At 41.8% G+C, this 13718-nt stretch overlaps 1 protein-coding gene across 3 annotated transcripts in view; it reads left to right on the forward strand.

Annotated features, from left to right (window-relative positions):
- The first annotated feature begins 1199 nt into the window (after positions 1-1199).
- Positions 1200-13718, forward strand: part of LOC110524668 (desmoplakin) — a 44595-nt gene continuing 32076 nt past the window's right edge. The window contains exons 1-8 of one of the 3 annotated variants that reach the window (XM_021604515.2): positions 1200-1600; positions 4243-4336; positions 6815-6948; positions 9392-9542; positions 11220-11345; positions 11479-11538; positions 12128-12295; positions 12781-12885. In XM_021604515.2, the coding sequence (XP_021460190.2) occupies positions 1410-1600; positions 4243-4336; positions 6815-6948; positions 9392-9542; positions 11220-11345; positions 11479-11538; positions 12128-12295; positions 12781-12885 (1029 nt within the window). In that variant the 5' untranslated portion in view covers positions 1200-1409. The remainder of the gene's footprint in view (positions 1601-4242; positions 4337-6814; positions 6949-9391; positions 9543-11219; positions 11346-11478; positions 11539-12127; positions 12296-12780; positions 12886-13718) is intronic. The other 2 variants (XM_021604516.2, XM_021604517.2) reach the window with 2 other exon arrangements.

The following is a 13718-nucleotide window of genomic DNA, read 5'->3' on the forward strand; positions in this document are numbered from 1 at the left end:
AGGAGATGCACTGCAGTACTTAATGCAGCTGGTTGCCACACCAGATACTGACTGTTTGTTCAGGGACACATTATTCCATTTCTGTTAGCCACATGTCTGTGAAACTTGTTCAGTTTAAGTCTCAGTTGTTGAATATTGTTATGTTCATACATATATTTACACATGTTAAGTTTTCTGAAAATAAATGCAGTTGACAGTCAGAGGACGTTTCTTTTTTTGCTGAGTTTATATTATACATTTCTTCAAGTGCTGGATTTTCACCCAGAGTGGCCAATTAACTATTAATTCTGATCTTAACGCCAACCTTCCGATGCCCAAGGCTGTTCAGTCTGTACAGAGTGCAATATAGGTTATACCTTATGCTAAACAATGCATTACTGCAACATTATCTTCCGAGCTGGAAACATTTGAGAGCAAGACACATTACTGTAAATCTTTTAGAATAGCTTATTATCTTAATATTATCTTTAAAGACTACTGTAAGGTGATAAGATGGAAATTATTATAATAACTCTTTATACAATGTGCTGAGCAGGGCCGGCTCCAGGCATAAACTTCATAAGCTGACGTTTAGGGCCCACAAAAGGCTAGAGCCGGCCCTGGTGCTGATTGACACCAGTATACTTCACGGGCAGGTTGTCTCTGCCAGTGGCATTATGCAATCCAAATGGTTTTTCCTGTGGACCGCATCCACTGTCTTGGATGTGTAAAAATGGTTGAGGTGAAAAGTATTACAATTTTTTTTGCAATGAATGCTGTAATAAATGCTATTGTAATTAATGCTGTCATAAATGCTATTGTAATTAATGCTGTGATGAATATCTCATAAGATATGAACTGTCACAATTGTGTGCAACATACAGCACTTTTTTAAGATGTTTATTAGCTTATCCAGGGGGCCTTTGCTGTTCAGACTCTTGCTGCATTCGGTCAGTCAATAGTGATCTAGGGGAAAGGAACAGTAAACATTTCAGTGTCGAGACTTCTTAAACTTGAGTGACACACTGAGACACTGAGATAATAATAATTAGGCTGGTCACTAGAAACACAATAATGGCGTATCCTCTCACAGAGCACGCACGCACACACATTCTTCCATAGTCTAGAAAGAGGAGAGGGTGGGAACATGGAAAGAAAAAAGGATAACATTAAAATCGTTTGCGAGGCAAACACGTTGACGGTAGGTGTGGTCTGTCTTGTTTAAACAAAACAGATTCTCTTCCGTGTTATAGATCCAGTCTGCGCTCCTCCGCTGAAAGGTGCGAGGGGAGAGAATTAAAGCGTCACCACCAACCGCTTCGTTCGCAGCATCTCCGCTCAAAGCTACCGCGCTGTAGCCAGGATTTTTAAGTCTTCGTCCCATAATTGTTTTTCTTCCACCAGAGTTTCATAACTTTTTGCATCCAAAGATGAGTCTACACACGTCCCAGAGAAACCGCAAATCCGGTTCTAGGCCCGACCTGAGTGGGGGAACTCAACACTATGACCGGAGTGAAGTGCACGGTGGTAATGGATACGGACAGGAGTACATGGACGGCGCAGGATACAATACCTACAGCTACTCAAAGACTTCAATGGGAGGTGGTGGAGTAGTACAGGGGTATGACGGTTTTTATTTATTCTAAAGGCCATTCATTGTGCTGTATTACACAACTGTTGCTCTCACTTGACCGAATACCTCTTTAGTAAGCTAAATTCCTGCAGAGAGAAAATGCATTGTCCAAAGTGTTTCTATCTCCAATTGAAATCATCAAACACATTTTTTATTTCCTTCTAGTTCATTAATAACTTGATATCAAGATAATGGAATTCTTGAGGGAAATGTATGCAGTTGTCTGCCAGGGGCATTATTACAATCCAAATGGTTTTTCCTGTGGAAGCATCCACTGTCTATGATGAGGGATAGAGTTTGTATATTGTTATCTACAATGCAGTTGTCTGTCTATTCACTGGGAGGAATATTTGTATTACCACAAAGCCCAGTAATACACACAGTCATTTTGTTCTGTGTGCAGTCCCATTTCATAATTTATTACCCTGCGTTGAGGTGTTTGTTTTGAAGGACAAAGCAGACTGCCTGACTGCTAAAACCATGACACTAAATGCAAATAAAACGTTTTATTGGAGCCTACATTAGTAAACATGTCAGACATGCATATTATGAGCACTGAGAACTTATTTGCATGCATCCAAATAGATATGTGGAGTTGTTTTAATGGGAATATTTTCACTAGAGAGATCACTACTGACTGTTGCCGGGCTACCTAAACGCCTTGCTCTGGCCAAACGCTATGCCACGCCCTGTGAGGCGTTGTTTAGACACCAGCTCTAACACACTTTTACTCCATTCCTGAGACCTATGTAGGAATCTAAAACATTCTATAGAGTCTATACTAGTATAGAGGTCATAGTTGATGATTACAGTATGAATAGCTGTAGAAAGACTATTCATATGACTACAAAGACCAACAGATCCTCTGGGAGCATGTAAAATCACGTTAAGTTTCAGTCGCTCTTTAGCAGTTGCATTCTCTTTATGTGACGTTTTTAGTCTCTCTGCCACTCTGTGTTGTTGTGTTTGTAGGCTAAGGAAAAGCATGTCACTACTGGCAAAGGAAAAGCATGTCACTACTCTTGAAAACCACTTCACAGGAAAAGCATGTCACTACTCTTGAAAACCACTTCACAGGAACAGCATGTCACTACTCTTGAAAACCACTTCACAGGAACAGCATGTCACTACTCTTGAAAACCACTTCACAGGAAAAGCATGTCACTACTCTTGAAAACCACTTCCCAGGAAAAGCATGTCACTACTCTTGAAAACCACTTCACAGGAAAAGCATGTCACTACTCTTGAAAACCACTTCACAGGAAAAGCATGTCACTACTCTTGAAAACCACTTCACAGGAAAAGCATGTCACTACTCTTGAAAACCACTTCCCAGGAAAAGCATGTCACTACTCTTGAAAACCACTTCACAGGAAAAGCATGTCACTACTCTTGAAAACCACTTCACAGGAAAAGCATGTCACTACTCTTGAAAACCACTTCACAGGAAAAGCATGTCACTACTCTTGAAAACCACTTCACAGGAAAAGCATGTCACTACTCTTGAAAACCACTTCACAGGAAAAGCATGTCACTACTCTTGAAAACCACTTCACAGGAAAAGCATGTCACTACTCTTGAAAACCACTTCACAGGAAAAGCATGTCACTACTCTTGAAAACCACTTCACAGGAAAAGCATGTCACTACTCTTGAAAACCACTTCACAGGAAAAGCATGTCACTACTCTTGAAAACCACTTCGCAGGAAAAGCATGTCACTACTCTTGAAAACCACTTCGCAGGAAAAGCATGTCACTACTCTTGAAAACCACTTCACAGGAAAAGCATGTCACTACTCTTGAAAACCACTTCCCAGGAAAAGCATGTCACTACTCTTGAAAACCACTTCACAGGAAAAGCATGTCACTACTCTTGAAAACCACTTCACAGGAAAAGCATGTCACTACTCTTGAAAACCACTTCACAGGAAAAGCATGTCACTACTCTTGAAAACCACTTCACAGGAAAAGCATGTCACTACTCTTGAAAACCACTTCGCAGGAAAAGCATGTCACTACTCTTGAAAACCACTTCGCAGGAAAAGCATGTCACTACTCTTGAAAACCACTTCGCAGGAAAAGCATGTCACTACTCTTGAAAACCACTTCACAGGAAAAGCATGTCACTACTCTTGAAAACCACTTCCCAGGAAAAGCATGTCACTACTCTTGAAAACCATTTCACAGGAAAAGCATGTCATTACTCTTGAAAACCACTTCACAGGAAAAGCATGTCACTACTCTTGAAAACCACTTCACAGGAAAAGCATGTCACTACTCTTGAAAACCACTTCCCAGGAAAAGCATGTCACTCTTGATTCATGTTTCCCCTTTGCCCATCCCTGCACATAGTCTATTCAATTAAGGCACATCGGAAGCATCCTTAGAAAACTAAATACTTGCTAGTTGCTGCAATAAGACCACAATTCATAACAGGAAACCACTGGGATCATTGATGTAAATCATTGATCAATGTTAAACATTTATTTAACGAGGAAGTCATATTGAGGTCAGAAGAAGGGCCAGTTTTTTTATAGGGTTGTTGACGGTGATGAGGATGATGATTACGATGTGCTATAGTGATGTTTATAGTAGGTTGGTGATGATAATGTCTTCCATGTCTCCTACAGCCAATCCACCGCCAGTGCCCTCCAACAGAAGGCCTACATCCTGCAGGGCCAATGTCAGGAGTACCTGAGGAAGGCAGAACACTGCCTACAGGCTGTAAGTCACTACCTACCATAGAGACATAGAATAAGTGTTCTTTTACAGTGCCTTGCGAAAGTATTCGGCCCCCTTGAACTTTGCGACCTTTTGCCACATTTCAGGCTTCAAACATAAAGATATAAAACTGTCTTTTTTGTGAAGAATCAACAACAAGTGGGACACAATCATGAAGTGGAACGACATTTATTAGATATTTCAAGCTTTTTTAACAAATCAAAAACTGAAAAATTGGGCGTGCAAAATTATTCAGCCCCCTTAAGTTAATACTTTGTAGCGCCACCTTTTGCTGCGATTACAGCTGTAAGTCGCTTGGGGTATGTCTCTATCAGTTTTGCACATTGAGAGACTGACATTTTTTCCCATTCCTCCTTGCAAAACAGCTTGAGCTCAGTGAGGTTGGATGGAGAGCATTTGTGAACAGCAGTTTTCAGTTCTTTCCACAGATTCTCGATTGGATTCATGTCTGGACTTTGACTTGGCCATTCTAACACCTGGATATGTTTATTTTTGAACCATTCCATTGTAGATTTTGCTTTATGTTTTGGATCATTGTCTTGTTGGAAGACAAATCTCTGTCCCAGTCTCAGGCATTTTGCAGACTCCACCAGGTTTTCTTCCAGAATGGTCCTGTATTTGGCTCCATCCATCTTCCCATCAATTTTAACCATCTTCCCTGTCCCTGCTGAAGAAAAGCAGGCCCAAACCATGATGCTGCCACCACCATGTTTGACAGTGGGGATGGTGTGTTCAGGGTGATGAGCTGTGTTGCTTTTACGCCAAACATAACATTTTGTATTGTTGCCAAAAAGTTCAATTTTGGTTTCATCTGACCAGAGCACCTTCTTCCACATGTTTGGTGTGTCTCCCAGGTGGCTTGTGGCAAACTTTAAACAACACTTTTTATGGATATCTTTAAGAAATGGCTTTCTTCTTGCCACTCTTCCATAAAGTACAGATTTGTGCAATATACGACTGATTGTTGTCCTATGGACAGAGTCTCCCACCTCAGCTGTAGATCTCTGCAGTTCATCCAGAGTGATCATGGGCCTCTTGGCTGCATCTCTGATCAGTCTTTTCCTTGTATGAGCTGAAAGTTTAGTGGGACGGCCAGGTCTTGGTAGATTTGCAGTGGTCTGATACTCCTTCCATTTCAATATTATCGCTTGCACAGTGCTCCTTGGGATGTTTAAAGCTTGGGAAATCTTTTTGTATCCACATCCGGCTTTAAACTTCTTCACAACAGTATCTTGGACCTGCCTGGTGTGTTCCTTGTTCTTCATGATGCTCTCTGCGCTTTTAACGGATCTCTGAGACTATCACAGTGCAGGTGCATTTATACGGAGACTTGATTACACACAGGTGGATTGTATTTATCATCATTAGTCATTTATGTCAACATTGGATCATTCAGAGATCCTCACTGAACTTCTGGAGAGAGTTTGCTGCACTGAAAGTAAAGGGGCTGAATAATTTTGCACGCCCAATTTTTCAGTTTTTGATTTGTTAAAAAAGTTTGAAATATCCAATAAATGTCGTTCCACTTCATGATTGTGTCCCACTTGTTGTTGATTCTTCACAAAATAATACAGTTTTATATCTTTATGTTTGAAGCCTGAAATGTGGCAAAAGGTTGCAAAGTTCAAGGGGGCCGAATACTTTCGCAAGGCACTGTAGTAGTAGGAACATGAGGTTTCTTAAAAGTCAGGTCTATTGTGAGATGATCCATAACAGGTCATTATTATCTTTGGTAGACACTCACACACGATGAATCCTCACACCTGGCATGTGAAATATGCTCTGTCAGATGCGACTCCACCCTTTCCCTTTATGTTCTCAAATGAGCTTAAAACAGCTTTAGATATTTGTCTGTCAATCCAGGTTTTATCAGAATCATGTCTTTGTTTAAGTCATCATAACCAGTGAGATTATATGTCTCATCTGTCCCTGTTATGTTTGACATGTTCATGCAGGAATGGCTGACTCAACGCGTGTGTGTGAGCACGAGCATGAGTGCGAGTTTTGGATTCAATCTGCTTGGAATAAAAGTGTTTTTGATTATGAATGGTATGAAAGAAGGCCGTGTCAGCTTTTGTCTGGTACACAGTCTGCAGCAAACCCAGGGATTAGCTTTAATCACACACCCAGGGAAAGTGCTAATTTGGTAATGACCTGTCACATTATAGTACACTACTTATAGTACACTACTTATATTATAGTACACTACTTATAGTACACTACATTATAGGACACTACTACAATCTGATAGAAGTAATAGAAGCTGTCTGGACAGAAAGGAGATTTATACATTATGGTCCTGTCGTTAACTGGGTTTGAACTGAAGGACTCACCTGACTGAACATAGTCTACCGTATTCTCATTTGAGAAACCTAGAACACCAAGTCAAAGCTAGACTGAACGTAATGTACAAATCCATAATGTGCATCTCTTCCTGACATTTCCCTGTTGATCCTACAGGGCGGCGACTCTGGGCGTGCCACAGCCGAGGCAGAACGCTTCATGGCCATGGCCAAAGAGACCATAGAGCAGCTGAATGCGTGTGCTCGGGACCTGAGCCACATGGGCCAATCCAACGACAACGTGTTCCGAAGGTCAGTAGTCTCATGGTACCAAACCTCAAAACCATATTCTTGTTTTAAACCTAGAAAGGCTGGAGTCAAGGTTAAGAGGTAAAATATACAGAGCAATTATCACTACTACAGATTTGTATTTGTACAGGTCATTCTCATTGTGGCCGATTTAGGAAATCAATTTATTTTTTACATGTTTTGATGCAAGTACTTATCAGTATTTGGTATTTAGACTTACTTTATCTAGGTGTGCAACGAGCTCTTTGGGAGTGGCTCCCTTATGCACACTGAATGCACACACTGTAATTCAACCGCCAAAGAACCTCCCACTTATTGGCCAACAGAAATAGGGTTTTCAGTACAGTTATCTAAAGCAATCCCTTTCAATACAGTACCTTTTTTCATTTGAATTCCCAACAGATGTTCCCCACCCCAAATAATGTTGCTCAAACAGAAGGGGGAACTAGGTGGGGTTTTAGCAGGGGTTCTGGAAGACACTCATGGGGGTGTCCACTGAAAGTTGACCAGCAACAACAACTGGGGCCCAAAAGACACCCACCATGAACGCCCACAAAATTTATAAAACTATATTAAAACTCACATCAAAGTTAAAGACAGGAAGCGAACCAAAGAGTGGAGCAAAACAAAAACAGGGAAAATTAGATAAAGGATTGTCCTTCTAGAAATCAAATACGGAGCTCCAACTCAAGACAACTGGAGTATTGGGCCAGCCACTGTAATATCACCTGGGCCAGCACAGGTGAAACACCTACCCACTAACGAGATGACAAACCGGCACAGGTGTAACATATACTGACTAACGAGGTGACACCAATCGGTGTGCCCCACATGCTAATGTCCAACCTCGAACTATAAATGGGAATGCCAAAGCCTGTAACAAGGTTCACTAGAATATATGAAGAGAATGGGTTCTGAGTATTAGGGATCAATGAAGAAAGCCATTAAAATATGCATATTCGTCTCTGTTTAGTAGATTTAAACATACACTGATCTTATAAATGATTAAGGGTTAGGAAAGTATTAATGAATTTACCTACTTCTTAAACAAAAACAGGTTTGGAGAGCCTTTACGCACAAGATATATTGGTGAATCAAAAATGCAGAGGTTTGATTCATCCTGAAAGTTGCCACATTCAGTTGTTCAATTCATGAATTTTGGAAGGGGAGAAAAGTCTACAAAGTTTGTTGAACAATAGTCATATAAATTTCCCTTAATCACTGATCATGGAACTGTGATGACAAAGGCTCACTCGTTGTGAACCATGCTCCAGGCTCCAGGTTTAAACTGCCACGTTTTGCCTGCGTTCCATATTGATACCAAACATTTTCACAAGTGTTTACAGAGGAAACAACTACAGGTAGGCTAAATCAAACAATGTGGACTAATGGAATGATACAGAATGTAGTGACTGAAGGGAACTAACTGAAGGGAACTAACCCTAAATAAAGTTAAGGCCATACAATTTAAATTCTGCTTAACAGCACAGCATGTCATACTGTGGGAAAGGGGTATAAATACTTGTTATGTTGATATGCTTTTCAGTTTGCAGTCTTATGACTGATTTCACATTTGTCTCCAGAGATCATAAGATGAAATAGATCTAAAAAAATAGGCATTTATATTTACAATCTCCAAATGGATGACTCATGTACCTAGCTCTTATCAATACAGTGAGCTCCAAAAGTATTGGGACTGTTACCAATGTTTTGGTCAATGTTGTTGTCCTTCCAATAAAACACCAGCTCTTTTGGAATGATACAACTATGAGTTTAAAGTGCAGAATCTCAGCTTTAATTTTAGGGTATGTTCATCCATATTGGGTGAACCATTTAGAAATTACACCACTTTTTGTACATAGTCCCCCTGCATTTTAGGGGACCAAAAGTTTTGGGACAAATTCACTTATGTTCTAAAGAGGTAGTAAAAAGTGAAGTATTTGGTCCCATATTCATAGCACACAATGACTACATCAAGCTTGTGACCACAAATGATTTGGATTCATTTGCTATTTGTTTTGCTTGTGTTTCAGATAATTTTGTGCCCAATAGAAATTCATAGTAAATAATGTATTGTGCATTTTGGAGTCACTTTTATTGTAAATAAGAATAGTATATATTTGTAAACACTTCTACATTAATGTGAATGCTACCATTGGTAGGGATAATCCTGAATGAATCGTGAATAATGACAAAGTTACAGACTCACAAATATCATACCCCCATGGCATTGCTAACCTCTCACCATTACAATAACAGGGGAGATTTAGTGGGGTATAATATTTGTGCGTCTAACTTTCGCACTCATCATTATCAGCACTCCTACTTTGTGTTCTGTGTTAATATCTTAGAAATCCCTTACTGCCTTCACTTTCCCAAACTGTTAGGGTCATGTATAGGCGTTGTTTAACTCTCTGTCTCTGTCTCTCTCCCCCTGCCTCCATAGTATTGATCTGTTTAGGGACCAGTTAAAGGGAGTCCACATGGCCGTATACGGGACCATGCAGAGGCGGAGCCGGGGGAGCAGGGGGAGTGGTGCATGGGAGGAAGCTGGGAGGAGCTTCAACGAGGCCATTGCCTGGATTGGACAGCAGAAGGTACAGAAAACCACACCTTACCCAGAGATACAGGATAGGTGTGTAATGCTGTGTAGGAAGTCATATGCTATGGGATTGCATAATATTATTGCTGCCACCTGTACATCTTCAAAATATATCATGATAACTGCATGTAGTTGTGAGTCAAAAGGGGTGCTGACAACTTCTTGCAAAACATTCCCAGTGATATTTAGAATATTTAGGTCATGACCCTTTGACGCTTTTAGGAATTTCTCCCTCCCACACATAAAGTTTTGATCCTGAAGGACTGGGGTGTGTAGGAGAGGCCAGTGTAGATAACACACTGACATTCTAATCTAGATCTGAATACACAGGAAATCCCACACCGCACTCGCACACAAATGCACGCATGCGCACTAATGCACGCACACACACGCAGTAAATAAAATAACCATAACCCTTCTCTGACAATTCCCACTAAGACTGTTATCACAACCGCCGGTGACGTACGTCATCCCTGCCTGCTGAACTATTGCACACCAGCTCCTGCAACACTCTGGAGAATGAACAGAGAGGTTAGAGCAGCTGGTGGGGAAGGTTATAATGACTGTGTAACAGTATAGCTTCCGTCCCTCTCCTTGCCCCTACCTGGGCTTGAACCACAACTGACACCCATGAAGCATCGTTACCCATCGGCCACAAAAGCCAAGGCTCTGCAAGGGGAACAACTACTTCAAGGTCTCAGAGCGAGTGACTTCACCAATTGAAACGCTATTAGCGTGCACCACTGCTAACTAGCTAGCCATTTCACATCGGTTACACTCACCCCCCTTTTGACCTCCTCCTTTTCCACAGCAACCAGTGATCTGGGTCAACAGCATCAATGCAACAGTATAGCTTCCGTCCCTCTCCTCGCCCCTACCTGGGCTCAAACCAGGGACCCTCTGCACACATCAACAACAGCCACCCACCCATTGCGCCATTGAGCCATTTCACATCGGTTACAACTGCAGCTTTGTCACTTATGTATTAACAGAAAATATCCAAATGTCATGTTAGAGGTAACCTTTTAGAAATGCATGTCAATTGTCGTGCCAAGTTGAAAGCATTCTTCTTATTTGCATATGCAGTAATTCAAGTTTTTTGAAGTTGTAAAGAATGCTTTAGAGTCCATCTGCCACTGTCAGACATAAATCTCAATTAGGAGGGGTGGAGACCAGAGACACAGAAGGACAAAAACATTCTCACACGCCCACACTTGCATGCAACCACACTCCCCACAAACCGAGGTGAAAGTGAGACTATGTTATTGTGGTCTTCAGATCAAACTCCATGTCTGCTGGTGAAGTCCTGACATACTGTTCTTCCTTGGCTGTTTTTCTGTGTGTATTACAGCCTTACAGGGGTAACCATTCAGTCATACCTCGTGTTTCTCTATCACCACCGTGTGGCAATATGCAGCATTGTCTTCACAATAGTCAAATCTAATCAACGTTTATTGGTCACTACATAGTTTAGCAGGTGTTATTGCAGTGCAACGAAATGCTTATGTTACAAATAAACATGGGGTCAAAACTGGGTTTTCATGGACAGGTTGGTTGCTGTTGTGTGTTTTCAATATGTCTGGTCTCTGAGCGTTGGTTGAGATGTGTTAATGTTGTGTGTGAGAAGGTGTTGTTATGTGGTTATTACATGGTGGTGATATCTTTGTTCCAGCGTCTCATAGAAACCTCACCCTGGGGAGACGACTCTGCAGCCATCGAGCAGCAGCTGATCAGCCACAACAAGTTTCACAGCTCCATACAGAGAAGTGCAGAGGTGGACAGAGCCAAGGATGAATTGGTGTGTAGGATATATATATAAACAAACAAACCTATCACAAACACAGTTACTTTCACACTCTCATACATTCTATCTCTGTGTGTGCGATTCTGAGTTTGTGTGATTCTAGCTCCGTGTGTGTCTTTCCCTACAGTTCAAGAAAGGAGACAAGGCCAACCAGCACGCTCTGGATCAGGACTGGGACATGCTGCAGGTGTGAGAGGGCTCTGGGGAAAACTCTCTCACACCCTGCATTACTTTATAATATGGTTGTTGTACCATATCCTATCTCTGTATGTTTGTGTTGTATTTAACATGTTGGTGTCCATCTGTCTGTCAGTTAGTCATGACACAACCAGGGGTGTAGTGCTGCCAGAGCGTGGAGCAGTGACGTGCATTCACTTCTTTATATTTGAGAATGCACAGAGCTGGTAACACTTTCGGGAAAATTCATTACATACATTTAAATAAATACCAATAACATTCCATGAAAAACTATAGAACTATAGGCTATGTGTGTACTGCTAAGGCCCGTCGGTGGCTTGAACACTTAGGGCAATCAGAACATGTCTGCCTTGAGGTTCATAAACCTCGATGGATCCCCCTCGTGCGCAGTGGAACCCAGAATGATATGTGACCACTTGGTTACGGCAACACCGTTCTGCCGAGGACACCCAAACCAGAGTGGCCACCGCAAAGCCCCCAGGAATAGCAAGAATAGCACTACACCACTGGTAACAATGGATGTTTAACTTTATTGATTGTACCTAACTATAGATGTCTCACCATGTTTTGTGTGTCAGAAAATGTCTCATGGCCGTAGCAACCAGCTGAGAGAGCTGCAGCAAATTATTGAGGAGATCAGCAGAGAAATCATGTGGGTGAATGAGAGAGAGGAGGAGGAGCTGGTGTTCGACTGGGGGGAGAAAAACATTGACCTCTACATTCCCAAGAAGCAGGAGAGCTACTCGGTAAGGACTGGGTCAAGGGTTAAAGGTCAAGGGTCAGGGGGGAAGTGTCACAGTGGGAGGGGGGAAAGGCTAGTTCATTATCATTATCCCATAGAGGCCATACAGGATGTCTGTACCATATGGCACCCTATTACCTATTTAGTGCACTACTTTTCACCAGGACTCTGGTCAATGTAGGGAATAGGGTGCCATTTGGGGTGTATACTAGCTGTAATATTTCCTGATTGTTACCGATCCTTCCTGATGATTGGTAATGTTTGGTAATCTCTAGTCCCGTGACTGACACATCTAGTTTATTGTGTATCTGCATGTCATTATGTCTTGTTCATCTGTTTTGCATTCTGTTCCCTAGGGAACTATAATGCCAAACCACTGGGAGTTGTGCAATGAAACCACAGATCATTCTTCCAGTCCCAATGGGTCCCCAATTCCTAACACTGTTTCTGTCTCTCCAGTTCTGCCCTAACTGTGTTGTTCTCTGACAGAAACTGATGAGTACCCTGGAGGAGAAGGAGAAAGACCTGAATAAACTGAAGTTGAAAGTGGACAGCCTTCTGAAGAACCATCACCCTGCCTCTGACAAGATCGAGGTGAGGAGAATATCTATTTGATTTTTGATTATTAGCTGTTAGTCGCAACAGCTCCTCGTCCTGTGGCCCATGATACCTAGCAATATCTACTGTAGCTATCTACACTGAACACAATTATAAACGCAACCTAAAACCATTTTGAAGATTTTACTTAGTAACAGTTCATGTAAGGAAATCAGTCAATTGAAATACATTCATTAGGCCCTAATCTATGGATTTCACATGACTGGGAATACAGATATGCACATGTTGGTCACAGATACCTTACAAAAAATGTAGGGACGCGGATCATAAAACCAGTCAGTATCTGGTGTGACCACCATTTGCCTCATGCAGTGCAACACATTGGCTTCACATTGATCAGGCTGTTGATTGTGGCCTGTGAAATGTTGTTCCACTCCTCTTCAATGGCTGTGTGAAGTTTCTGGATATTGGCAGGAACTGGAACACGCTGTCATACATGTCGATCCAGAGCATCCTTAACATGCTCAATGGGTGACATGTCTGGTGAGTATGCAGGCCATAGAAGAACTGGGCCATTTTCAGCTTTCAGTAATTGTGTACAGATCTTTCGACATGGGGCCGTGCATCATCATGCTGCAACATGAAGTGATGGCGGTGGATGAATGGCACGACAATGGGCCTCAGGATCTCGTCACGGTATCTCTGCATTCAAATTGCCATCAATAGAATGCAATTGTGTTCATTGTCCATAGTTTATGTCTGCCCATACCATAACCCGACTGCCACCATGGGGCACTCTGTTCACAACGTTGACGTCAGCCAACTGCTTGCCATCTGCCCGGTACAGTAGAAACCAGGATTCATCTGTG

This window comes from Oncorhynchus mykiss, chromosome 5 (assembly GCF_013265735.2).
Source record: "Oncorhynchus mykiss isolate Arlee chromosome 5, USDA_OmykA_1.1, whole genome shotgun sequence".
NCBI lineage: Eukaryota > Metazoa > Chordata > Actinopteri > Salmoniformes > Salmonidae > Oncorhynchus > Oncorhynchus mykiss.